Below are 25,842 nucleotides of genomic sequence, written 5' to 3'. Positions count from 1 at the left end.
TGAAACATCCGCCATGTTTAGTAAGGGCAACCGGAAGTGTGCTTCTGATTGGCCTGCTACGGTGAGCGTGTGCTGATCGTTGCCACGTGTGGACTCCGGCAAACCATCATGGTGAGTTGTTCCGAGAAATACTCATTATATCCTGATTACACACCCAGAATTTACTGGAGCGACGCTCAGTGTGCCTGTACTTACCCATGTGTGTCCCGGGAGCAGACTATTACACTACTCCCCACTGGCCTCATCTTTGCGTTATACTTCATTATACTGCAATGGAGACTGTGATCCCCATACCCAGAATAATTATCATGCATGAGCGCATTGTATAAAATACATAATGGGCTCTGTTTTTTGACATTAGGCTGTGTTCACCCAGGCGGTGTGGTATCGCTTCCTTACTACTCGCAGGAGCCCCATAGAAAATGAATGGGGGCAGCAGTGAGGAGTCCAGGGCCCCATATTACCGCCTGCTGCCAGATCTGCATGGCTCCCCTATCTGCATTCCATCATGTACACAAGTCAGATGATTCTCATCCAATATTTGCCTCAGGGCTGATATCGGACTAGAATCTGGTGTCTGTACAAGACTTGTTGTTCGTAGATCTTTACCGGCAAAGCAACAAATTATTGTAATTGAAGTGAAGGGGAGAGAGCACAACGGAGTGCCGCTCCACCATTCTCCCTCCTCCCCTCTCCATAGAGCAGAACGGTGCTGTATGTACAGAACTTGTTCATGCATTATGCAGTCTTTTGTTTTTGGAAAGGATCATGAAAGACCCCTTTCCAGCAACAAATATTGCACTTGTGTACCCAGCCTTATTCCTCTTCCAGACAGTCCTTGGCCATCTTGATTTGGCTGTGCTGGGATGATGTGACTGCAGGGGAGTTCATTGTTCCTGACACATGCATGGGGGGGCAGGATTGCTGGGGGTCCCTGGCAACCAAACCTGATGCTGCACATGCGTAGTTCAGCTTTAACTTTAGAAACCCAGAACCATCAGGCAGGTAGGATGAATTTTTGCTCAAGGGACATTGCCTGGCCTTATCTGTAATATTGACTGGACCCGATCATGCAAACCTAAAAGTGGAACTTGAGTTACACTTTTAAAAACAGCTGTTAGACAGGTCTTTGTTGCAGAAAGGAACAGGCAATGTCCCTTCTGCAATAAAACGCTTACCGCTATAGATCCTCAGCTCATTATATCACTCCGGCCCAATCAATCAAGATGGTTGTAGATCAAAACAAAGAAGAAGATTTTGGCACCGTACAACTGGACATAGGAGTGTATTTACAATTTGCAATCAGGCAAGAAGGTTATTTCATTGCGAAAAGGACCTGCCTTTTTTTTTTTCTTCTTATATTAAAAGGGGTTTAGTTCTGCTTCAGGGGCAGGGTCAGATAAGCAGCAAGCTCAAGCAATCCTATGAACCACAGACATCAGATTTGGCTTGGAGTGGCACTCAACTGGTTAATTCTGCCTCTATGTAGCATCTCCCCCAAGGCAGCAGTTCAGTGGCATAGGGGACTGGAAACCACTGCCAGTATGAAAATAACCAAGGAACCAGCACTGCTGTGCAAGGAACTGGGTTCCTGGAAATAACAATAAATGCAGTCTTAAAAATAATGTTTTTTTTAATGTAGCTAGTGTTAATACCTGAGTGTGACCTGATTTCAGCCCCTTTAATTCCCTGTTCAGAGGGAGAAGCAGCAACAAGGGCCAGTGTGGTGTTCTCCATGATGTAAACGTATTGACATGGATGCCTGCTGACAGGAGTGCAAAGATGTAACTTGTGAGTTCAGTGCTGCTTCTTTACTGCCCAATTGCAGGCTGGGAGTGTAGGGATGTGTTTCATTTCTGTATTTTTCCTCTTAAGGTCTTATTTAGCAGTACAGACATAGTTGCATTCATCTCTCTATAACTCAGGGACTTAAAAAAAAACAGTCTTTTTCTCTTGTTGGAATTTGTTGGGTCTGTTTCTGAGTCCAAACTCGAACACATGATTGTTAATTCTGATTTATGTGATACTTTACAGATCCGCAGGGAGGCTCGATTACGGAGGGAGTACCTTTACCGAAAAGCTCAAGAAGCCAAACTACACAGTATAGAGGACAAAAAGCAGCGACTGAAGAAAGCTTTAGAAGGTTTGTGGACACCAGGATTACACAGAACACTTTATTCATGTAAATACTGAACTTGTGTCTTTTCCCACAGAAAACCGGTTGATCCCCACAGAGATCCGCAGGGAGGCCCTTTCTCTACAGAAGCAGCTTGAGTTTGATGATGAAGGTGGTGAAGGTAAGAACACAGGAAAGGGGCATATGATCACCTAAAGTTATTTAGACTTGAACATAGCAGAGCTACTACTGTGCAATGGTTCTCAGCTTACAAGGTGTAGGGAACCTCAGCTCAGGCCACTGATGAAGAAAAGAAGGGCGATGATGTGATGATGCAATTGAAGAGGATAGAGAGTGTGGACATTATACTGCTAATATTAATGACTGAAGAATGTTATAGGAGACTGCCAGAGGCTAGAGATATGTTACCTAAGACTACTAGAATGACTACAGCCTAACTATTAATTGACACCATCAGTACGAGAGAAATGCAGGCTGGGCATTGGAGGCTATTAATACTAGTTTTCAGGGGATGCTGGAATGTGTACTTTTTTGAAAGATTGTATTTTTATCAAGTTTTTCCAAATAATAAAAAGTAACAACAAGTATAAGAAGGTAGCCAAGAAATACACAGTAATAATTTAACAATAACCAGGAATAAAAAACATATGTATGACTCTTGTAAAAATTACAGTGTATCACAGATTTCAGCAGAAAGTAGAATAACACAAAATAAACCTGGTTACGAGGTAGCAATAAAACAGAGATGTCCTTTCAATAATGAAGATTAGTAGTTTTATGCTGGAACATATTAGTGGCAGACAAAAGATATGGGTCCCAAGGGGCCCATATGTCTGTGAATTTTTCATATCTATCATATATTCTGGCCGTAAGATGTTCCATAAGCAGAAGAATGTGTACTTTTACAGCTTTAGGGAACAATATACCCACCAACAGATGAGGTGACATATGTGACAAGTATTTGTAATACATCATTCGATATAGATGTGTGAACCTTTTTTTGGGCTCACCATATCATCATTTTTCCAAGGGGTCGCCGCTCATGTGGATGACGAGTACAAATGGGCCGGAGTTGAGGATCCAAAGATCATGATTACAACGTCAAGGGACCCAAGCTCCAGATTAAAAATGTTTGCGAAGGTACAAGTTCTGTTTGGTTTTGTCCATTAAAATATATGTTGTTGAGAGTGTTACCGGTATAGGCTTCTACATTACCAGTGTTTTCAACTTGTGGTCTGCTGATATGTCAAGGAATATTCCAAGGGCAGTGGACACTGTGGTCATACCAGGGACTCCTAACTGCCACACTGACAGTGGGTAGCAAGGAGCAAAGTATGTTGTTCTGATTTGATCTAATAGTTGCTGGGGAAATTTGGCCATTTCTGGGGTAATTGCTTGTTACTAAAGGTATCTATAACTAGGGAATATGCCTACCACTGGTGTTCAGGCTTGTCATTCGTTTGCTGTGGTAGGTGCCTATCTTATTTCTATCTTTAGGTTACCTCTTTGCTGAAGAATTTTGCCTCCATGGGACACTGCTTGTCACTGGGGTATCCATTACTGGGGAATATGCCTGCCGCAGGGATACCTGTTTGACACTAGTTTACTACTTGGGAACTGGTTTAAGTATCATACTTGTTTACTGGGGTGGAAGCCTGTCAATGGGCTACCTACAGATAGTCCCCGAGTTAAGGGCATTCGACATACGGATGACTCCTAGATACAAACGGGGATTCCCTGCTCGTTTGTGTGCAGAATGGAGGTTTGATGGGGGGGGGTTGCATGACTTGCAGAAGAAATCTTTTGCTAAACAGAGCTGAGGTTGTGGGAGATCTTAAGATCTGTAACATCTTGTAACTCTTTGATGACCAAGACAAACTGCAGTTGTCCAGGCAAACTACAGCTTGCTCCAGAAGTTAATGAATGTCTAGGCTCCATAAAATAAAGTTTTGTTTTTTTTTTCTTTGTGATTAGCTCACAGTGGGGATTTTATATAGTAACTGGCACCACGCTGCCTTATATTATGTTGAGACAAACATCTGTCCTAATTGCATTTAATAAAATAATGTACCTGTTCCGACTTACATACAAATTCAACTTAAGAACAAACCTATAGTCCCTATCTCATATGTAACCTGGGGACTACCTGTAATAATGGGGAATCTTCCTGTCCCTGACATATCTTTTGTCACTAGGGTACCTGCTACTTGGAAATCTGCCTATTGGTTTGATTTGTCTCTTTACTGCACTTTGTTGATATTTTCATGTCGTTGATATTCTGGGCCAGTTGCTGCTGTTATTTGTATGTCATTATTATCTCCTTGTTGTTGGTAATAAATGCTTGTCATTCTTCCTGGGCACACTCACCTTGACTTGGTCATGCCCTCAAATTTTACACACACCCTGTTTATTGATGTGCAAAAGAACTCTACCAAGGACTTACAATTGGGGTGTATATTTGATCCATATTACTAAAGGAGCCCAGTTTCACATATTCCTAGACAGTTTACATTTCAATGTCACATTCTTGCCTATGGCTGCTTTTATTCTGCAGTACAAGGGGGACCAGTGTTCATCAGGTAAAAGGCAGTGAGTAGCGTTTCTTTGTTTGGAATGACAGCTAAAATTAAAATGGTAGAATTGGTCTTCATAAAAGGAAGTGCTGGGGTATAATTATTTTTTTTTTATTTTTACCTTAGGAGATGAAGCTTGTCTTTCCCAATGCTCAGCGAATGAACAGAGGAAAACATGAGGTGGGGGCACTAGTGCAAGCATGTAAAGCCAATGAAGTTACTGACCTCATCATTGTACATGAGCACAGAGGAATGCCAGGTTAGTTTATTGTTTATCGTTCCTTTGAATATGACAAAAACAATAATTTAAGTCCAGGAACATCAACATGTGTGTTGCCACAGCACACTAATAGGAATGAGCCTTTCAATTAGGTTATCCGTGCTCAAATTTGTTCAGGGATTAACAGCCTAAATGTCTCACTAATCATGTTATCCATCACACCACAGCAGGAAATCCATATTTTTAGCTTATGCCTAACCTTTTGGCTCCTAGAAAGCTATGGCTCACCTGTGGGCAACCTGAGGTCTGAAATGGCCCTAGGGGTGCAGATGATAACAACAAGGAGGTTGTTAATATGTTTTTATTTTATATTTTTTGTGACTTTCTGTTATGTGTATGGCAGCATGATATTTTGGGCAATTTTCTGTTTTTTTTTGGTAATGTTCTGAATTGGAATTATTGATCATATGAGATGATAATGATAAGATTTTTATTTTCTTCCAGATGGATTAATTGTGTGCCATCTTCCATTTGGACCTACAGCATATTTTACCCTGTGTAATGTGGTCATGAGGCATGATATTCCGGACCTGGGCACCATGTCAGAAGCTTATCCACATCTCATATTTCACAATTTCACTTCCCGGCTTGGACAGCGTGTAAGGCTGCTTTCTTGAAATATCACACACAACAAATTTTAACAGGAATATGTGGTCATCTTTGGACAGTCCGTTAATTACATATTCCTAGCATACAGCAGAAGAGCTTAAAAGCAATCTGTAGCTTTAAACAATGGGGATTGAGCTATGCTAAAATTGTTCTTTGGACAGCTCCCATTCTGCTCCCACATCTCCTTCTCCTGTGTTTATTTTAAAGATTAGAAGACTGCTAAGTCATGTCTTAGAGGGACTGCAAAGTAAGCTGAGCTAAACTGCCTTCCCACAGAATGGTTTGGACAATTTAAGTGATTATGCTGTGACTCTTGCAGATTATTACTTCTCAGAGGCTGCAGCTACTTAGGCTAGGGAGGATAAGGAAACGGTCATTTGTGAGGATTAATTTCCTGTAATAAGATGGGCTATATTTGCCTTTCTAGGTGCCCAATTGTTTCAATGTTTGCCAACCGTAGCAGTTTTCTGACCCGTCACATGGACCAAAAACCTGTTACCTGCACCTCACACAATGGTTCCACCTGCTAGCTAATAAGCTGTAATAACTTTAATGTCTATATATTAATTTTAGATATGGGTCAACGTCTGAAATTAAATGCATCTTTTACCATCTAGGTTTCTAATATCCTGAAATATTTGTTTCCTGTTCCAAAAGAAGAGAGCAAGCGAGTGATGACATTTGCTAATAAGGACGACTTTATCTCTTTTAGGTATGTTGAGAATGCCAAATGTGATCACTGTACTGCTTAAGTATCTGGTATATTCACGAAAAGCATGTTTTATGATTTTATTAAAATTTTAGAATATATATTCTGATATATGTTTTGGTTTAGTGAATATTTTTTTAAAAAAGTTTGGGTAAATGCAAAAATTCTTAGTAGGAAGGTTAATATGTAGCAGTGTCACCTGTGTATATACTATATTTACTTAGCAGTGCTCTCATGTTTTAGGCACCATGTGTACAGAAAAACAGATCATCGAAATATTGAACTTTCTGAGATTGGTCCACGATTTGAGATGAAGTGTAAGTATGAAAGAAGAAAAGTAAATGCTACCTCTTACACAATCAAGTGGTTTTTTTATCTTTTAGAAACTGTATGTGCAGAGTAGAGTAGGGGTAGGGTTTGATTAACACTATATTGTGAGGACCGATTATTACCCTGGAAGTGAAATATCTCTCAAGAAAGGCTATCAAGTCCAGAAGATGGTGATGAGATCCCCCTGACTCTAACCATAGACCATAGACATAGATATGTTTTTTATGAACAATTATTGTTCACTTTTTGATGATAGCTGTAGTACTATCTACTCTAAAGTGATTCAGGTTGCATGAACCAAACCCAACAACAGAAGCATGGTCCAAACAATGTTTGCTCTTAAATTTATGAAGCTAGTTACAGTTAGGTCCATAAATATTTTGACAGAGACTACTTTTTTCTTCTGTTCTGTACATTACCACAAATAATTTTAAATGAAACAACTCAGATGCAGTTGAACTACAGACCTTCAGCTTTAATTCAGTGGGTTGAACAAAAAGATTGCATGAAAATATGAGAACTAAAGCCTTTTTTTAACACAATGACTTCATTTCAGGGGCCCAAAAATAATTGGACAAGTTAAAAAGCTGAAAATAAAATGTTCATTTCTAATACGTGGTTGAAACCCCTTTGCTGGCAATGACAGCCTGTAGTCTTGAACTCATGGACATCACCAGATGCTGGGTTTCCTCCTTTTTAATGCTCTGCCAGGCCTTTACTGCAGCGGCTTTCAGTTGCTGCTTGTTTGTGGGCCTTTCTGTCCAAAGTTTAGTCTTCAACAAGTGAAATGCATGCTCAATTGGGTTCAGATCAGGTGACTGACTTGGCCATTCAAGAATATTCCACTTCTTTGCTTTAATAAAGTCCTGGGTTGCATTGGCTGTATGTTTTGGGTCATTGCCCATCTGTATTATGAAACGCCTCCCAATCAATGTGACTGCATTTAGCTGGATTTATGCAGACAGTATGTCTCTGAACACCTCGGAATTCATTCGGGTGCTTCTGTCCTGTGTCACATCATGGATAAACACTAGTGTCCCAGTGCCATGGCAGCCATGCACACCCAAGCCATCACACTGCCTCCGCCATGTTTTACAGATGATGTGCTATGCTTTGGATCATGAGCTGTTCCACGCCTTCTCCATAATTTTTTCTTGCCATCATTCTGGTAAAGGTTGATCTTGGTTTCAATGTTTTTCCAGAACTGTGCTGGCTTTTTTAGATGTTTTTGAGCAAAGTTCAATATAGGCTTTCTATTCTTGAGGCTTATGATATGGTAGACTTGGGTATCGATACGCCTACCTCCTGGAGAGTGTTGTTCACTTGGTTGGCTGTTGTGAAGGGGTCTCTCTTCACCATGGAAATAATTCTGTGATCATCCACCACTGTCGTCTTCCATAGACATCCAGGTCTTTTGGCGTTGCTGAGTTCACCAGTGCTTTGTTTATTTCTCATGATTACCAAACTGTAAATTTAGTCACTCCTAATATTGTAGCAATTTTGCGGATTACTGTTTTTGCAGCTTAAGGATGGTTTGTTTCACCTGCATGGGAGCCCATTTGACCGCATGTTGTCTGTGCAAAATCTTCCACATACAAGCACTCCTCCTCAAATCAACTCCAAGCCTTTTATCTGCATAATTAATAATGACATAGGGAGGGAATTGCCCACACAAGCCCATGAAATAGCCTTTGAGTCATTTGTCTAAATACTTTTGAGCCCCTGAAATGACGTGATAGTGTAAAAAAAAAAAAAGCTTTAGTTCCTTCCATTTTATGATTTTATGCAATCTTTTTGTTCAACCCACTGAATTAAAGCTGAAAGTCTGCAGTTCAACTTTAATTTAAAAGTTTTAATTTAAAATTAATTGTGGTAATGTACAGAACCAAAATTAGAAAATGTTCTCTGTCCAAATATTTATAAGCCTAACTGTATATATTGTGTTGAAAAAAAGTAAAAATAGGATGTTGCTGTCACCAGATCAATAAACCTGTAAATTTATTTATTTTTTGCAGTGTACATGATTAAACTAGGCACGCTAGAAAATGAGAACACGGCAGAGGTGGAATGGCGCTGGCACCCATATACCAACACCGCCAAGAAGAGAAAATTCCTCAGTGTTGAGTAGTGTCACGTGTGTCTGTAAATAAAGTTTCCTTTTTTTTAAACATCTTGAGGGTCTTATTTTTATTTATTTATTTTGCTTTAATACTAAAGCTGTATTGCAATCAGAATTGAACATTTTGAACTGGGTCACTTATGCAGTATATCCCTCCTGGGCGGTTCATTTCTGTCGAGATTTCTGTCTGAAAGCGGTACGTTGTTTTTCATGAATTTTTTTTTTTTTAAAGTACAATATAATAGTATGAGTATAAAAAAGTTTAAAACACAAAATCATGTCAAAATAATACATTTAATACATAAAAAAAGAAAAAATTAAAAGAAAAATGTTTAAAAAAAAAAAAATACTATACATATATTATACTGTAAAATAAATGTTCATGAAAGACAATGTACTGCTTTTACACATATAAATCCACTGTATTGCATTCAATACAGTTATTTTGTATTGAATGCAATACAAATAGATTTGAATTTCCCGCCACTCCCCCAACACAACGTCTGCACGCATCAACATCACCGGGAAGATGAGGATCGCGAAGGAGGACGCTAGCAGACCAAGTAAGGCTCCATTTTTCTATTGTTTTACATTGGTTTAGCTACCCTGAGTGAAACTCGGGGTTTCCGCTCTTAGCAACTTTTTTTTTTTTTATAAACTTTAGAAAAACAGGTAGACATAACAAAGTATAATATTAATACAAAATACGTTATTGCACATTACAGAGTATGTATTCTGGGATGTCAAAGTCTCTCTGCCAACCACGGACATTAGAGTCTGCGGGTGGTTTGAGAGATATCGTCTGTAAATGTGGATATATGGACGCAATAGACTACGGTGTTATGGCCATTGGATTATCAAATCTATCGTGGTCAATCACCAGCCGGATTGGACATATATGCTTTGCAGAATTTTATAATTGTAAATAATATTGTAAAGGTTTATATACAAGTGCTGTTAAGCATTAGGGGTAAACCAGCGCTTATTCCAAAATAGAATTTGAATAGTATGAGGTCTCTCTTAGCCAGTCAAGCACGTGTAAAACATTAGATGCTATGTTATATAGGCAGATGTTGGGGAAATTAACTCCACCTTCCAGCTCAGGAAGAAATAATTTAGTGATAGATATTCTGAATCTCTTCCCCTGCCATAAAATATTCAGAAAGGACTTGCACAGATCCTGAATGTCCTTATGTTTCAGTAGTATCGGAATCGTCAGAAGCGGATACAGCAGCTTGGGAAAAGTCACCATTTTTATTAGTTGGCACCTCCCCGGTGCTTTATCATTGACTAGGGAAGAGATGGCACCTCCTAATTCCTGCTCTGTAATTTCTGCATTAAGAACTTCAATCTGGTCTTCCGTTAATGTAGGCAGGGGAACATGGTCAAAGCACAATGAAGCCTGAGATGGCTCCACTTTATTTTTGGTATATAAATTCTTATAAAATTGTTCAGTGCATTAATAAGTTTTGGATCATTAGGTAAATCCCCTGTAGGAGTATTCATAGAAGAAATATGTGCCATCCTGTACTGCGGTTTTAACTATTTTTTTTTTTTTTTTTACATTCCATGGTATTATGCGGACCATTTCAACCAATTAAGATGGAATAACCACAGCATTACAATCAATAAACTAGCAATGTACACGTGTATACCGGCCTGTTCATGGCTTATATCTGTGTAGAGGTCGCAAAACCGTTGCTTGTTGACTTGGCACTTCAAAGATAATGTTGAATAAACGGTGAGTCGTGGCCAAGGTGGTTCATCTGTAGTAGGCAGTATTATGATGATGTTCCAATGTAGCAAAGGGTGTAAATTCAACATCGGTAAAAAGGGGAGGGGTAGAATAACAGGTAGTAGATCGATGAACACCCATGAAAACATTGAAGTTGTCGAACTTCCTTTTTACCTCATGGAAACTAAGAAAACCATTGTAATGTAAATTGGATCCACACTCGGGAAATAATGTCCAATAGATTATACCTTGCTTTACGCCTTGTAACAAGAAATAGAACGATATGTCCAGCATGGTCACTGACATATGATAGGGGCCTTTCTTTCTTTCTTTGAATCTATCTGTTTTTCATCCTTGATTTCTCCCTATAGGATTTGGTGTGAGTATGAGGTGTTTTGGGAATCTTATCAGCTTTCTTGGATGATGCGGTAGATGTCACAGAGTTGGGGGATGCCGGAGCCTTATGCCAGTCATCAGGGGCTGCAGCCGACTCCTCAGGCTGTTCCTCCTGCGACAGGTCACGAGAAGAAAGCCAATTTTGTAAAAAAAAAAAGCCTCCTCTTCCCTGTGATTAGTGAACATATGTTTGGCTCCTTGAAAATTAGTAATATGCAGAGTAGCAGGTTATGCCAAACGGAATCTCACTTGTCTGCGGTATAGAGTTCAGCACAGTGCTTGGAACAACTTTATCTTGCTGGAAACTTCCGCTGAGTAATCTGCGAATATTAAGAGGTTCACCCCCTCCAGTGGTTGCTCACGTCAATTTCGGTAGGCTTGGAGTATTCCTGTTTTGTCAGTATATTTACGATATGGGACAATAATGAGCCGAGGATTATTGTTATCCTTACGTGGTGGTCCCGGACTATGTGCTCTGTCCACCTTGCATGGGGTATTATCTCTAATTGGGATGGTATAGATGTGGAACAGAGTTCATATACCTGGCTTGTTGTGTATGTCTCCGGCACTCCGATAATGCGGAGATTATTCCTGCAGTTATAGTTTTGAATTTCGTCCACGTTGTCCGTCAGGGGATCAATACGTTTGGTCATGGTAATTATGGTGTCTTGTGCCCGGGCCAGTTCATCCCCAACTGTCACAAGCTTATCCTCAACAGAGTAAGACCTATTAAAATGCTCTCTAAGCTCTTGTCTGATGGACTAAATTCCCTGACCTTTTGCATGGTCGATAGCCTCCTGCAGAGTCGGCTTCAAAAGTACTGCCACCGTGTCCTCTATGAGGGCATATTCTGCAGTCTGCCATGTTTCTCTGCCATCAGTTGGAGCCTCATGTGTCTGTGAGGTAGCTACGTCGGCCATCTTGGATGGCATGGAGTGTTCCTTGCTCTGCACGGATTTCACAGTGAAGGGATGAACTGGCGGCGTGTGCTCTAGGAATTGAACCATCAGGAGGTACAGCACAGTCGAGCAGGCACGGTCCCTAGTATTTCAGGCTTGAAGCACGGTGAAAATAATCCCGAGTGAAAGGGAGCCTTGTCTAGATTCTGCTACTCCATGAGGTGCCGGAACCAGAAGTTAGCAACTTTTTTTTACTCCGAGTCACACTTGGGGTTACCAGTCGGGGGGTTAACGTGCTTTATAGCATGGAAATGGACTGGCAGCACACCTACTTCAATACATTTAAGACAGCACAATGTTTGGGTGTGCTATAACATGGGTGTCTTGGCTGCTATTGTAAAAGTGTGTTTAAATGCTGGTCAAATGAATGATTGAGATTTACACATGACCAAGAATTGTGTGGTAAAACACTATAATCTGAATAGGCCCTATTTATTCATATGCCTAATGAAATTGAGGTTTCGGCATCAAGCTCATTATGTTTACACCATTTTTTTAAAACCAGGTCTCTGATTTCGTGCATTTTACCAAAAGGACCATTTACTATAGCTGCTTGTTATCAACTACAATGTTCGGCTGCATCAAGCTAATTATGTTTACATCATTTTATTAAACCCAGTCCTCGGCACTGATCTTTTCTTTCTTTGAAACTAAATGTAGTTTTTGAAATGTATGTTAAAGATGCATTTATTATATTTTATCGTTGTTTGTACCTATGTTGGATCAGTTTCACCTCACCTGTTACAATGCCACCTCCATCTAAAGTGGACAGCTATAAAAATCAGTGGATGTTTTAAGTCTTTCTTCATTACATAAAAAAGCCTTTGCTGAAGTCAGGCTTTACTTTTTATTGACAGTACATTAGAAAAGGACTTGTGTAACAAAATACCATATTTTAGGAAATTGAAAAAATCATTTACAGAAGAAAATGGTTTTAACTAATAAAACATTTGCTTTGTACCATTTAAACATTCCCTATGCAGCAATAGCAGCTAAGCAGAAGTGCAGCACTAAACACCCCAATAAAATGTGTTCTCACCAATTGCCTTCATTACATGATAACTCTTTGACAAAGACCTACACAGCTGTATGTTAATAAAAGAAGAAAACAAGAAGAGGAAGAATGAAGTTAAGATGAAGAATTGAGCAAAAGGTTTTTACTAGTTAGCATGTGGCAAATCATACCACCTTCTGTAACATTTGCATTTTAGTACAATTCTTTCTAGAATTGCGGTTTAAGGTCTTCGGGGTCAGTTCTGGTCTTGCTGGGAAGATCATAAGTAAACTGAACTTCTAAGGTCCCAGTAATGAATTTAAAGATTGCCCGATGACTTGTCACTCCAAAGCAAGACAAAGATTGCAATGTTCATAAGGATGTCTTGGTAATTGCCAGTGGGTATTACTGTTGAGGATCTAGGAAAATGACATGTTGGAAAGTTGATGTTCCCAAGGTTCCTCCTTGGTGTATTTTAACAATACCTGCTGGCTTTTAATCTGTCCCTGGCTTTAGCAACATTCACAATAATAACTAGATTATATCAATACATTATTGTCAATCTATCAGCTGAGTATTCACTCTTTTAGCCTACAAATTTTCCACAGCCAATATTTTTGATGTTTTTTTGTAAAGAAAATGTTGTGTAATTCTAAGGTATTAGCCTATATTATCAAAGGTTAAGATGAATATGAAGCCCAGTGTGGTTAAAAGTAATTTTGTTTTTTCAGCTGTTAAAAACAATGTCTCAGCCTTCTATCGGATCCATTCAGGAGGTGGGTCACGAGGTCCTTTAGGTTTTCCAATGCGACAATTAAATCCTGTAGGAGATGAATAGAAAACAGCACATAATAATTAATTTGATGTCTACCAAACCCTTGGCTGTTCCCAATGAGCATGTTTTAATAAACTTTGTTGACAGACGTAACATCTGTATGTTCTCCCACATCCATGAATGCATGGTGGTAGTATCAAAGATTAGGCATGCTCTAGGGACCTGAAGGGGGAGCATTCTAGATAACATGTGTTATGTGTGGGCTTTTTTTAGACAGCATTGTAAACTTACACTTTAAAAAATAAAGACATTTCTGTTAAAATTTGTTAGTACCTTTGAAACAAAGCTTAATAAAACCCTTTAAACGTTAGACACGTATAAAGCACACTCATTCAGCAATATGAACAGTGTGTCTTCAAGAGAATCATTGTATTTTTATAGTAAAATTATATAGATTTCATTTCCTGATAAGTTAGGAATATTAAAGTTAGTTTTTTATTTTTCTAATAAACTTCTGCAAACTTTCCAATAACTCTGTGTAAGCCTCTCACCTATTCCTTCAGTTGGGGGTCGACTTTTTGCAGGATCAGTCACATCTTCATACTCATCTAGAGAGCGAGCTAAAATAAAAATTTGGTTAAAAAATATTTAAAAAGCCAGTAAACATACTAATTATTTTATAATAATTAAGTTCAAACTGTTTTTTTCCTGACTTTTTGTAACAGCTACTAAGCCCAATACCCAACACCCCCAATCACCGGCGATACCTTAATGATTTTCTTTGGGTTGGACCCAATACATTGACTTGTGCAGAAAGGGAAATAATAAATATAGAGGGGAGCAGTTTTTTGGTTAGGTGGTGCTTACTGCCAGCAGAGATTATGTGATCATGTCCCTAGATTTTAACACGTCTTGCATTGAAAGGGATCTGAAGCAACATTCTCGCCTTAAAATGTAAGTAATCCTTATACATGTCTAGAGGACGACATACAAGGTATATTGAATGTATGCAGCTCAACGTTATTCTGCACATCCAAAAATGTTTTAACTTTGTTAGTGAATCTTGCTAAGACTTGTTTGACCTGTGAGGTTGGTTAAACAACACCCCTCTCCTCACTCACAGTGCATCCTATTTATGTGCACCTTTTTAAAATATTGTAAAAGTGTTTCAGCTTGCCAAATACTTACTTCTTGCATGCTATATAATCATTTTAAAATTGCTGATTAGAATGACAGTGCCACTCCTACAATTCCCCTGCAACTTCCCCCACAAACTTCTGTGGTTGCATTTTGGAGACCACAGCTTGGTTTCAGTAAGGACACATTCACAGAGACAGCTGACACATCACTACACTGTGTGGGCCAGCCTTCAGCTGTCAAATTTCCTGTATGCAGGGAATTCTTGTTACTAGCACACAACTTCTGTATTCAGTGCCAGCGGTGCTTATGCCTAAAATGTCCACACAGGCACCTATGTTTAGCTGGAGGAGTTTGTTTTTATTTTTCATTAACAAAACTTACCGTGGCATTCTGAAATCACTGTATAGTTCTGAAACAAAACAGATTTAGTGTCACAGGGTGAACAAGTAATCTAGCAAACACTACAGGAAACATCTAGAGAATAGGGCAAGCTGCAACTACAGTAGTCTCTGTTAAAAAATGAAAAAAGGACACACAAAAAAAGTTTTATGTTATTGTTATGTTTTTTTTTTCTTTCACAATTATGAACAACATAGTTTACCTGTAGGTCTCTGTATTTTTATAATACAGTTTTAACTTTGCTTCAATTGCAAGGCAGGCAATGCATTCTGACACATAAGGAGAGAAAGCATTGAGCACATTGAAAAAACTTGTTCTGAACACATTTCAAAGAATACCAAGTTTTTAATGTGATGAAGGCTAAAGTATGAGTAAACTTAGGCTTAAAGGAACCATTTTATGCTGAAATATTGGAGCTCTCATTGATGACCCGCTTAGAAAGCTGCAAGGTCCTTGGTGGTCTCCTTTCTTGTTTTCTACTTGGTGAGTCACAAATCTGGAAACATGCAAAAATATATTGGGTGTGACTTAAGCTGCATACACACTGCCAATTTTTGTCGTTGGAAAGGATCTTTCACGATCCTTTCCAACGACAAGGGAGTGCATGATGCATGAACGGTGCTGTACATACAGCACCGTTCATGCTCTATGGAGAGGGGAGGGGGAGAGCGACGGAGCGGCACCCTGCTGCGCGCTCTCCCCTTCCCTTTCATTACGATCGGCTGTCGTCCATCGTCCGTGGATCCGGCAGGTCGGTCGTCCGGACGATGGACGACACCGACTGTACACACGGCAGATTTTCGCCCGATAATTGGCCGATGCCGATTATCGGGCGATAAAAGTCTGACGTGTGTACGTAGCTTAAGACTAAACATCAGCTTGGACTGCAAAATTAGATAAAATTGACAGACTAGGAACTTGCACTATGAGAAACAAGTCAGAATGTGTGCTTTGACTTTAAACAAGCTGGTAGCTGGCTTTCCACAACTTTATTGAAAACTAAAAATCAACTAACAGCTTGTTTAAGGTAACAGAAAATACTTCCAGATTTCTATTCTGTATTTACAAAGTAGATAGGGGGGATTCTTAAAGTGGACCTAAATCTAAAGACTTTGACCTATTTTTTCACTTTCTGCTAGCAGTTTGTTTTAATTTTTCCTGACTGCAGCATACAGATTTCAGGGGTTATAGATAGGTGCTAGGACAATGTAATTCCAGCATGAATGTGAGGGAGTGACATACCGTACCAGTAGTAAAAGGAAAGAACCAGAGGGCAGCACTAGCCATGAAGCAAGATAATCCATAATGTGCAAGTATTAGGTAGTATGTTGTGAATAACTGCACAATATTGGTTGAAGAGAGGGAAGAGCTTGGCTCTCAGTTTTGCTTTAAAAGACCCTATGATAACTGTTCAAAGCTTGCTGGACGTTTTCCAAATACTCTGTAAATATTTGGGGCAAATTTTGCCCTTCAGACTAGTGTTTACATTCTGCAGCCAATATAAAATAGACCATCTTTGTGTCTCTGTTTGAGGGCTGCAACATCGTACTAAAACATCAAAATCTCATATTTTAGTGACAGCATGTTAGCAAAAGGTAGTTAATATGGGTGTTTAATATGGATGATCACTTATTTATTAAGCTCTTTAAAAATTGTTGTGCAAATATAGTAGACCATACTGCACCATTCGAGATTCTGAAGGGTTAAACGAAGAAACACAAACATTGTCTGACCTTGCCCAAGTACTCACGCTTGCTATATTCTGGCTCCATCTGTTGTTCACTCTCATATTATCGATTGACAGTGTCTTTTTAATGGCTGTGATGGGAAGAAAGTTATAGTGCGTTAAACCCTCTTGTGTGTCTCCTCCTATACCTGCTATGCTATGATATGTGCTGTAATAATTAGAAATTACACAAACAGCTACTAGGGGAAGAGGTCAAAAATTACAAACACCTTCAGCCACAGAAAAAACACATCTGCAGGTGTATAAACAACAGGTAGAACCACAGAAAAATAAGCTGACACATAACAGCAAATGCAACAGAAAATATACACACATAGGACATAAAAAGGCAGATATATTTACAGACACATACCAACTAGTTCACAAATTCATAGACACTGAAAAACAAATACAAGCAGTACACACAATTCAAAGTTGCATTCTGTCTGCTCAAGCTGATCACACCTTGAAAGTGAAATACAATAAGCAATCATATGATTTCCAAAATTAAAATGGACCATGTTTCTTTCATTTTCTTGTTTTTTTTTAAGAAAAGAGTGACTAACCATACAACTGATTCATCTGTGATTAAAAATTTTCAGGCTAATTATTTTACATTTGATTGTTCTGCCACAGATATTGGGTTGTAAATGGCTAAAACATATTTTTTTGTGATAATTGTTTTCCCTATGATAATTAATAAATTTCTTAATAACTTTCTAAATTTCAAATAAAGTACTTAAGGGTAAAAACCTCTGCCAGTAGATTTTGTTTTACTTTGTATTGCTGGGGCGATTTCCCTTCACTTCTTGCCTTGGAGATACAACAGGAAAAAGAGGGAAATCAACAAATGTACAGTGAATTTTCTTATCAGACATTTATCCTCAGAAAAAAATGTCACCATAAGAAGATTTAATTCTTGTCCTGGTGAGAACTTCCAATTTTGGGATTTAACCTCACTTTCTGTCTAGTGATAAAAAAAACACCATTACACAAATATTATTTCATATGATTAATGGTAACATAGACAATAATAATAACAACCCAACAGAGGGTTGAACCATGAATCCAAAACCTATACAAATACATTTTGGGAATTATGGGAAAAGGCAAATATGTAGGAATATAGGACTGAAATGTTTTTTGGTTCTCTTCCAGATAAATGTTTGTTATGGGGATGACTTTAGTTAAAATCATCTGCACCAAGAACTGTGCTGAAAAAATGAAATTAATCCACAAAACACACATCTAAAGCAAGGCAGTCACAGAATATTGGATGTGTGCAGTCACAGAAAGTCGCACATGCACTCCTAAAGCTTATACACAGACCTACAAGCGCAGTGCTACTGAAAAAGACACAGATACAGGAAGGGAGGGGGATTCAGCCATCACAGATCAGATATACATAAAAACAAAGGAAAGCAAGCACAGAAGAAAGAGCCCATCATGAACCCAGATACACACACACAGAGACAAACAGTAGAAACATTATTTTATTAACAAATGTCAAACACAGAAGTACAGAATAAACGGACATTTCACCCACTGCCCCCAAACCACGAGCAAGACATTACACATAATTATTTATTACTTTTTGAAGTATATACATATATTGGACTGCACAAAATAACATGTACTGAAAGCGTCCTGCGCTTCATTGCCTACAGGATCTTTGTATTTACAATCCTGTATATAAATTAAAAAGCTGAAAAAATACCATAATCTGTGATGTATCTAAAATGCTAGATTTTCTTAAAGGTAAAGTATACAGTAGATTCCATGCGTTTATATTTTGAGATATTACTGCAGTTTACAGTAAAATAACACTTTACAAATATAGGTTGATATTATTTTAAATATATAGATGCATAAATTGGTCAGAATGAGCTCTTTCATTGTCCATCGCTTTCTTTTCCTTAAACTGGATCCTGCAGTCACAACTAATTATAACTGTTGGCTTTTTTGAAGATTTGGAGACATTGTCCCCAAGAATAATTGGTAGATGTATGCAAAAAGAACAAAAAGTTACTTTCCATAGACCCTAGCTTGTGGCCTGTTTGTTTGAGCAAGTATAATGTTATTCAGTTTTTTAGCAGTTACATTGGAATGCTCTGTCCCTCACCATACCTAGGTGAACAGGCTGGTAGCTGGGGTCTGTGTTCAGTAACCTAAAGTGTTCAGGGGGCTTTCAGGAAGGTATCTGCTAGTTTTGACTGCAAAATCCACCAAGAATTACATATAGGTCCAGCCAAATGTCTGTTATTATAGGATATTAGGCACAGTCTTGTGTTCAGTTAGTTGACTGATTAATAAACTTGTACTCTATTACAGATTTACCTAAAATAGTTGACATCATTTAGATTTCTGCTTTCATCATAGAAAGCAGTAATCTATGTGCTTTGGGTTACTGCAATATGCATATTTTACATTTGTGCTATATTCTCTATATGAATAGCAAAAGTCTTTCTTCAGTCACTGAGACCCTTACGCAAGATAGGCTCCATATAAATCCTATTCCCTTTTCTCCATTTAGAAGGTAGGGATGTACAGATACTCCTCACTTAACGACCAGGTTCAGTTCTCACAAGCTGGTCATTAGGCAAATTAGTCATGCAGCAAGGAACATATAAAAGAGCCACTCTGCAGAGCTGCGAGTGAGCTGATACTGTATAGTGTCAGTAAATCATGTAGCAACATCTTCACTTCACGTCTCTTGCAATAAGTATCAAGGGCCGTTTCACCAGTTAACAAAGTACAGCATCTGTCTAGTTATAGAATCTGTTTTGGAAAACTTTAATAAAATACTTGCCACTTATTTCACCAGCAAACTCACAGCATGGCATATAAAAGTAGCGATATAAGTAGGCAATTTACAAAGTGCAGCTCGGGGATTTATTTTTTATGCAGAAATAGCTGTAGTGCTTTTATAAACTTTACAAATTTTTGTTGGCCACTTGATAATCTGGGAAGTCTATTTAGTACATTGTTTTTACTGCAGAGGATGTATTCTCAGACACTCCCAATGCAGCTTGTTTAAGATAGCCATATACTATACAATCTTAATGCCATCTTTCCTTTTATTCCCCAAAAACCTGTACAATCTAATTGTAGAATGAATGTACAAATCCAGCATCCATTATTTAAATGACACCAGCAATGCATGTAAGGTGAAATGATCTCCTGTCTGACGGACTATATGTAGTCCCAGACAGGTTTGTTTTGATGTAAGTCCAGTGATATGTATTGCTGTATGACCTATTAGCTATTACTAAATGAACAATGGAGTTATAAAAAATTGGGGTATGTTTTACTAAGGGGGATTTAGCTTTTCACTGCTGATACCAATGAACAAGATTTTTGTTGCTCTAGGAAGGGGGGGGGGGGGGTTATATTTACATCAATGAATTGGCATATTTATTGTCTACACTGACACCTATAGAAGGAGGTGATTATCACTGCCACCATTTATCATTATTGTTTTCAATGGCACTACCACTAATATAACTAATATTGGTAAGGGAGTGTTACCTACTACTGACCCTGACAATAAAAGGGGGGGGGGGGGTTTAGCTGCTGCTGCCTCTGCCCCGAGCTGCCTCCGTTGAATTCATGCTTTTTATTTTTAGTATGTATATGGTTGTTGCCTATTGTTTTGATTTAGAAATTGTAAAGAAAATGCTTGATTTTGTTGCCTATATTTGCTTTTTTTCAGAAGTTTTGTTACTTTCTGAAGAAAAAGAAGAAAACCTGTCCATATGTCCTCCATGCCTGACAGAGGTGGATAAACTACAATCAAACAGCTGTTGTAAAACTCAGAAAGTTAATTGGCTTTTTTCAGAGCAATTATCTAATTTTTAAGTTGGGAAGTTTTATAATTTAGCTGGGTGGGGAGGAGTGCACATACTTCTCCTCTTTCTGTAAAAGCAGAAATCCTCTTCAGTTTTAGTGGTTTTAGATCCACAAAATATAACATCGGATCATTACTTTGCATTACTGCACTTTGTACATTTACTTATTGCCTTATTCAACATGCACATTGCTGCATAAGAAGATGCAAGATACTTGCATAAATTATAGGTCACCTTTAGGCCAGTTTAAATAAGAACTGCTGTGTAATTTCTATTGACATAAAATAATTTTGTTAAGGAGGAGACAACCAAAACTGTTAATCCACAGCATCCAGAGATTTGTTTGTTCATTTTATGCTGCCCTACAAATATATGTGGATTTGATTTGTTGTTATGTTCAACATCCACTTCTATTTACAATATTCATAAATATAAAGTGTAGGCTGAAAGAGAGTGTCATCTAGGCTTGGCCCATTCAATTATTCAATATTGGCACCAGAAAAATATCTCAATCTATTTCCCCAGGTATGAAACAGCAAAAAGATCTAATTCCTCCTGGAAGGAATCCTAAGACAGTAAGGCTGCTCCTCTCTACTTGTTTACCTGCACTGGGAATGGTGCCCTGACTAAGTTCTTTCGAAGTAGCCTCTGGAGGTCCTGAAGTGTCAATGACAGCATATGAGGAAGAGACTGGACGGACAGATGATCTGTTGGGTTTAGGAGGCACAGTGCTGTACAGCTGCTCTGCAGGCTTGGAGATGATTGGGCGTGGTCGGAAGTTATCATACTGGTGATGAGATGAGGTTGGTGACTGATTCTCGGTGGTTGTAGGTAGACTTAAAGAGCTTGATGGAGGTGGAGGCTTCTTTTGCACCTTTGCATACATATCATTCATGTCTGAGCCTTCCAGGGAGAGGGATGTACTACGCCAGAGAAAAGATAAGAACATGGTGAAATTTGTTGCATTTAAGAACAACTATGTATTGTTCACCAGCTGTTATATGCACCTTATTAGGAATTATTTTTCCCATCCTCATTTGCTGAAACATTCTACTTAAGATTCATTAGTCATCAGTCTAATCATCTACGTTTTACCACTGTAGGCCTCTGGCTGCTTTATAGGAGCACGGACCTCCATTTTGATTCCTATCTTTAAAAAAAAAGATATATTTTTCCCTACAACCATTTCCATACAAAGGAAACTTTCAGGGTGTCCTATGTACAACAATGGACCTGATACTTTATTTACCCTTACTAATCCTCCAAAAATTTTCATCTTTTGGTTATCTATGCTATCTGGACCTGGAGCTCTATGAGACCTAATTGGTTAACTTCAATATGCAAATATTCAAGTAATAACCATTGTAATCATACCCTGAAGAAGCCAAACTGGCAAAACGCATTGGGACACATATCTGAATAAAACAGGTAAATTTATGTACACTCTAGAAGTTACACGTCTGGTCTCAATATCTGAACTCTGTGACTATAAAACAAAGTTCAATATATATTTGTATATTATCTCTGTAATTATGTATAATGTTTAAAAACATAAACACATAATTAATCCTATTTGCCACTGATTTCCTGTCACTTTTTCTATTTCTTTCTTTTTCTTTTCTTTCTACTTCAATATTCTAACCTTTTATGGGGTGGCACCAAACTATAAAATGTAATACCTTAGCAAAGAAAAAGTATACTACATCCTATTTTCTACAATTCTACATCTACATTTTACGATTCTTCTATGGAAAACAATAAAATATGTAACTTTAGATGTATAAAAGAATAGTAAAAAAACAAGGGGCTTTGTAGGCATCAATAATCTTACACAAAAGAAAACAAAATATCTAATAAACTGCAATAAACCCCAACAGTTTACTTCACAATAGTGTTCAACTAGCTATATCAATTAAAACCTCCAATTTACAAATGTGATATCTCATAAATTGCTGTACATTTGGCATGATATATTTCTGTTACAGCTCACAAGCTCAAAAGCTACTTTGGTGTATATAAACGAAGTTAAAAATAGTCACCACAACATTTTATGAACATTTAACATATTTTAGGAATTATATGTACCTGTAAAAGTCTACCTTGTGTTGAAATCCAAAAGCCCCAAGGCTTTTACTGTGTGGCATCATGTGATGTGATTTGTGTAGCCCCGCCATTCAAGGTATGCCCAATAGTAATGTTTGTGTGTTACCTGTGTTAACTGTAAGTTTGGTCTCTCTAAGGTTTAACAAAAACTTAGGTCATTCACCACCAGTGGCAAGCGTAGTTGTTAAGGGGCATCTTTGCTGTGTATGGGTGAAAACAGACAAAAACATGTCCAGAGCAAATCACATCAGTGAGAAACCATTGTGCATACTGCAGTGTTGGTCAGGCAGGGAGAGAAGGAGGTACATTCTAACCATCATAAATTGGATTATACAAAGAAGCAGAATGATTTGGGTATCATGAAGATAACATGCCGTAATAATAAGCAGCGTCCAGATTCACATGACAGTGGAAAGAGTCCCAGCACCTGCACGTTTGCTGTTCATTTTCATCTCTCTTAACCAGTGCAAACAAATGTATTTTAAAGGTTCTAACCTGTGTAAAATTTAATTAATCCACATTTATAACTAAGTTAGTCAATCTGAGCATCCACAAGACAGCTGAAAGTTGAACTGAGAGCATAATAAGGAAGCTTTTTGGTTGACAAAATGTATTTGTCTGTCTCTGTAAGAGAAGAAGGAATTCTTTCTGTATTTTAAAAATGGTCAGTAAAAGCTGCAATTGATTGTTTCGGGAAAATGCACATTACTGCTTTTTGCATATCATTTAAAAGGACTTAAATAATTAAAAAAAGTTTTAAAAATAGAGCTACAGAATAGACCTATAAGAATACAGAAATACAATTTTGCCCAGCGTGTCTCCTACAGGGACATTCCCTTTTATATTCCTAATTGTTCACCCAGACAGTCCTAACAGTAGGGATCCAAAATTATATAAAAGCACTTATTTTCAGAAGTATAGCTTAGGCAGCAATAAAAATCTGACAGATCAAAACAGTTTATAATGATAAAAAAAAAAACTGACACTTTCTTAATTTGTCCAAAACACACAATTGTTATGGCTGGCGTTTTAATTTTTTACCATCATACTCCTTATAAGAGATGTTGACATTTCCATTTATATTTAAAACACAAAAACATTTTGAAATAATGGGAATAATCTTTGTTAAGTTTAGAAAAAACAGATATGTTTGCTTATTTTTGCATTGGCTGCTCACCGTGCACTGTGCTCATTCTTCCGGTATACGGCCATGGCATGGGAAGTTTTCAGCTGAGGCGCCACATCATCATAGTAAGGTGTTTTATTCTGTATGGAGAGAGAGATACAATGAACAAGTCGATGAGCTGGTGCGATAACCTCATATGTGATTGAATCAGGAAGTCTCTCTTCCTGTTTTTACTGCGAGATACAAAAAATATTTAACCCTCCTCTGTCTGTAATAGATACATTATATATACATCAGATAAAAAAAAAATTCAGTGGGGTGTTGTAACCCAAGTCAAGTGTAAGGTACTTTGTTATATTTATTTTTTAAAATGTCAGAAAATTTGCCAGATACAGTAACTGTCTACTTGCCCCCACATCCGGGGAGTTCAGAATCCTAGTATATATAATATACAAAGGTAGCTAAACTACTAAATGTATTAACAGCCATAGGTGAAAAATTAATTTTAGGCTGATGCATATCCTCACATCTACTAAACAGCCAAATTGTTACTAGTGATACTTGTATTGGTTGAATTGCTAAACAGATCTGTCTAAATGTCAGGTAAACCACATGCCTGACTGTTTTATTCTGCTTGTAGTGTTGCAAGTGACCCTTTGAACAAGCCCTTTACTTATAGTCATGAATGAAGTAAATATTTCGAATGACTTATCTTGTTGCTGAATTTTATTGTGAAAACATATTTTTTACTAATAACAGCAATCACATTTGTTGGAAGCTCTCAAGATGGAAGATGACATGAAAGAAGAAGTAAAAATACAACTTCAACAAAAGGAAATAAACGTCAGGGTTTAAGAGGGTTTAGTAACTATAAATATTACAGTTTAAGCTGACTTTTACTGTTTTTTTATTGCAAGAAATACTGACATATAATCAAAGATATAAGTAATGCCCTAAAGGAAAAAAACATGAATACAAATATTGCAGCAGACATAGGCAGAATTGTTTATCAGAAAAACAGATATAGACCACCACACACTTGATTAATAACACCCTATCTGTCAAGTAATACGCACTGCTAAATTACTTAGCTAACACATGGCATACTAATACACTGAAAATAAAGCTTCTCCTCATTTTTTACACAGATTATTGAAACAATGAAAATGGAAGTTCTTACATCTTCTCTTCATGGAAAATATTGTTGAAAACTATGATTCTATTGAATAGACTTTCCAACTTTCCTAGAATATAGGTCTCTTCTAGATCATGTTTATTGAATACACTCCTTTTGCTATATATTCTATCATTGTGGTATTTTTTGTTTTTTCGTCTCCTGCATAACCCCCTCCCCGCTTTATTCCATCTTCCCTCATTCCATCCCATATCTACATTCTTCCTTACTTATGCGCTTCTTCCACAGCCTCCACTATTAGCCCTTCCATCTCTTTTCCATAGTTCCTTTACTTAGTAGATTATCCTTACTAGGCCTTCTCCATCAGGTTCGATAACATGTTTAAAAAACTGAACTTTGCAGACTCTTTTAAAGACATTCAGAGACCTAAAACAGAACCTGAACATCTTATCTGTCTAAGTAGACTAAAGCTACGTACACACTTCCAATTATTATCGTTGGAAAACGAACGACGAACGATCCTGCACGATATATACGAACGATCGTATAGCACCGATCCTGCACATAGAGATAACGACACGATCGTTCGTAGATATTGTACACACAATAGATACGATCGTTTAAGCGATAGAGGAACTATTTGCACGACAGGAAAGTGAATGAACGTTCGTTCATTACGCATGCTCTGAACATGGACGATCAACGAACGACCGTACACACGAACGATGTTCAACGATCGTCGTACAATC

General features: G+C 37.9%; 2 protein-coding genes across 2 annotated transcripts in view; one reads left to right on the top strand and one right to left on the bottom strand.

Annotated features, from left to right (window-relative positions):
* The first annotated feature begins 2 nt into the window (after nt 1-2).
* On the top strand, nt 3-8,808 carry IMP4 (IMP U3 small nucleolar ribonucleoprotein 4). The gene is made up of 9 exons (XM_072430233.1): nt 3-111; nt 2,035-2,143; nt 2,214-2,297; nt 3,168-3,277; nt 4,837-4,969; nt 5,435-5,589; nt 6,217-6,311; nt 6,552-6,625; nt 8,654-8,808. The coding sequence occupies exons 1-9, from the start codon at nt 109-111 to the stop codon at nt 8,764-8,766; spliced, it is 876 nt and encodes a 291-aa protein (XP_072286334.1). The 5' UTR covers nt 3-108; the 3' UTR covers nt 8,767-8,808.
* A 3,862-nt stretch (nt 8,809-12,670) lies between these two features.
* The window catches only part of PTPN18 (protein tyrosine phosphatase non-receptor type 18), a 53,198-nt gene continuing 40,026 nt past the window's right edge, over nt 12,671-25,842 (bottom strand). The window contains exons 13-18 of the mRNA XM_072430232.1: nt 24,010-24,098; nt 21,333-21,652; nt 16,906-16,973; nt 15,138-15,165; nt 14,168-14,236; nt 12,671-13,662 (exon numbers count right to left, since the gene is read on the bottom strand). Of these exons, the coding sequence (XP_072286333.1) occupies nt 13,598-13,662; nt 14,168-14,236; nt 15,138-15,165; nt 16,906-16,973; nt 21,333-21,652; nt 24,010-24,098 (639 nt within the window). The 3' untranslated portion in view covers nt 12,671-13,597. The remainder of the gene's footprint in view (nt 13,663-14,167; nt 14,237-15,137; nt 15,166-16,905; nt 16,974-21,332; nt 21,653-24,009; nt 24,099-25,842) is intronic.

This window comes from Pyxicephalus adspersus, chromosome Z, assembly GCF_032062135.1.
Source record: "Pyxicephalus adspersus chromosome Z, UCB_Pads_2.0, whole genome shotgun sequence".
NCBI lineage: Eukaryota > Metazoa > Chordata > Amphibia > Anura > Pyxicephalidae > Pyxicephalus > Pyxicephalus adspersus.
The sequence above is the reverse complement of the archived record's forward strand: the minus strand, read 5'-3'. Positions and strand labels throughout refer to the sequence as shown.

Excerpts from the sequence above, each read along its gene's own strand:
- IMP4 (XM_072430233.1), top strand. Across the intron at positions 2,144-2,213 it reads ACTGAAGAAAGCTTTAGAAG|AAAACCGGTTGATCCCCACA; the intron begins GTTTGTGGACAC and ends CTTTTCCCACAG. Across the intron at positions 2,298-3,167 it reads TGATGATGAAGGTGGTGAAG|GGGTCGCCGCTCATGTGGAT; the intron begins GTAAGAACACAG and ends CATTTTTCCAAG.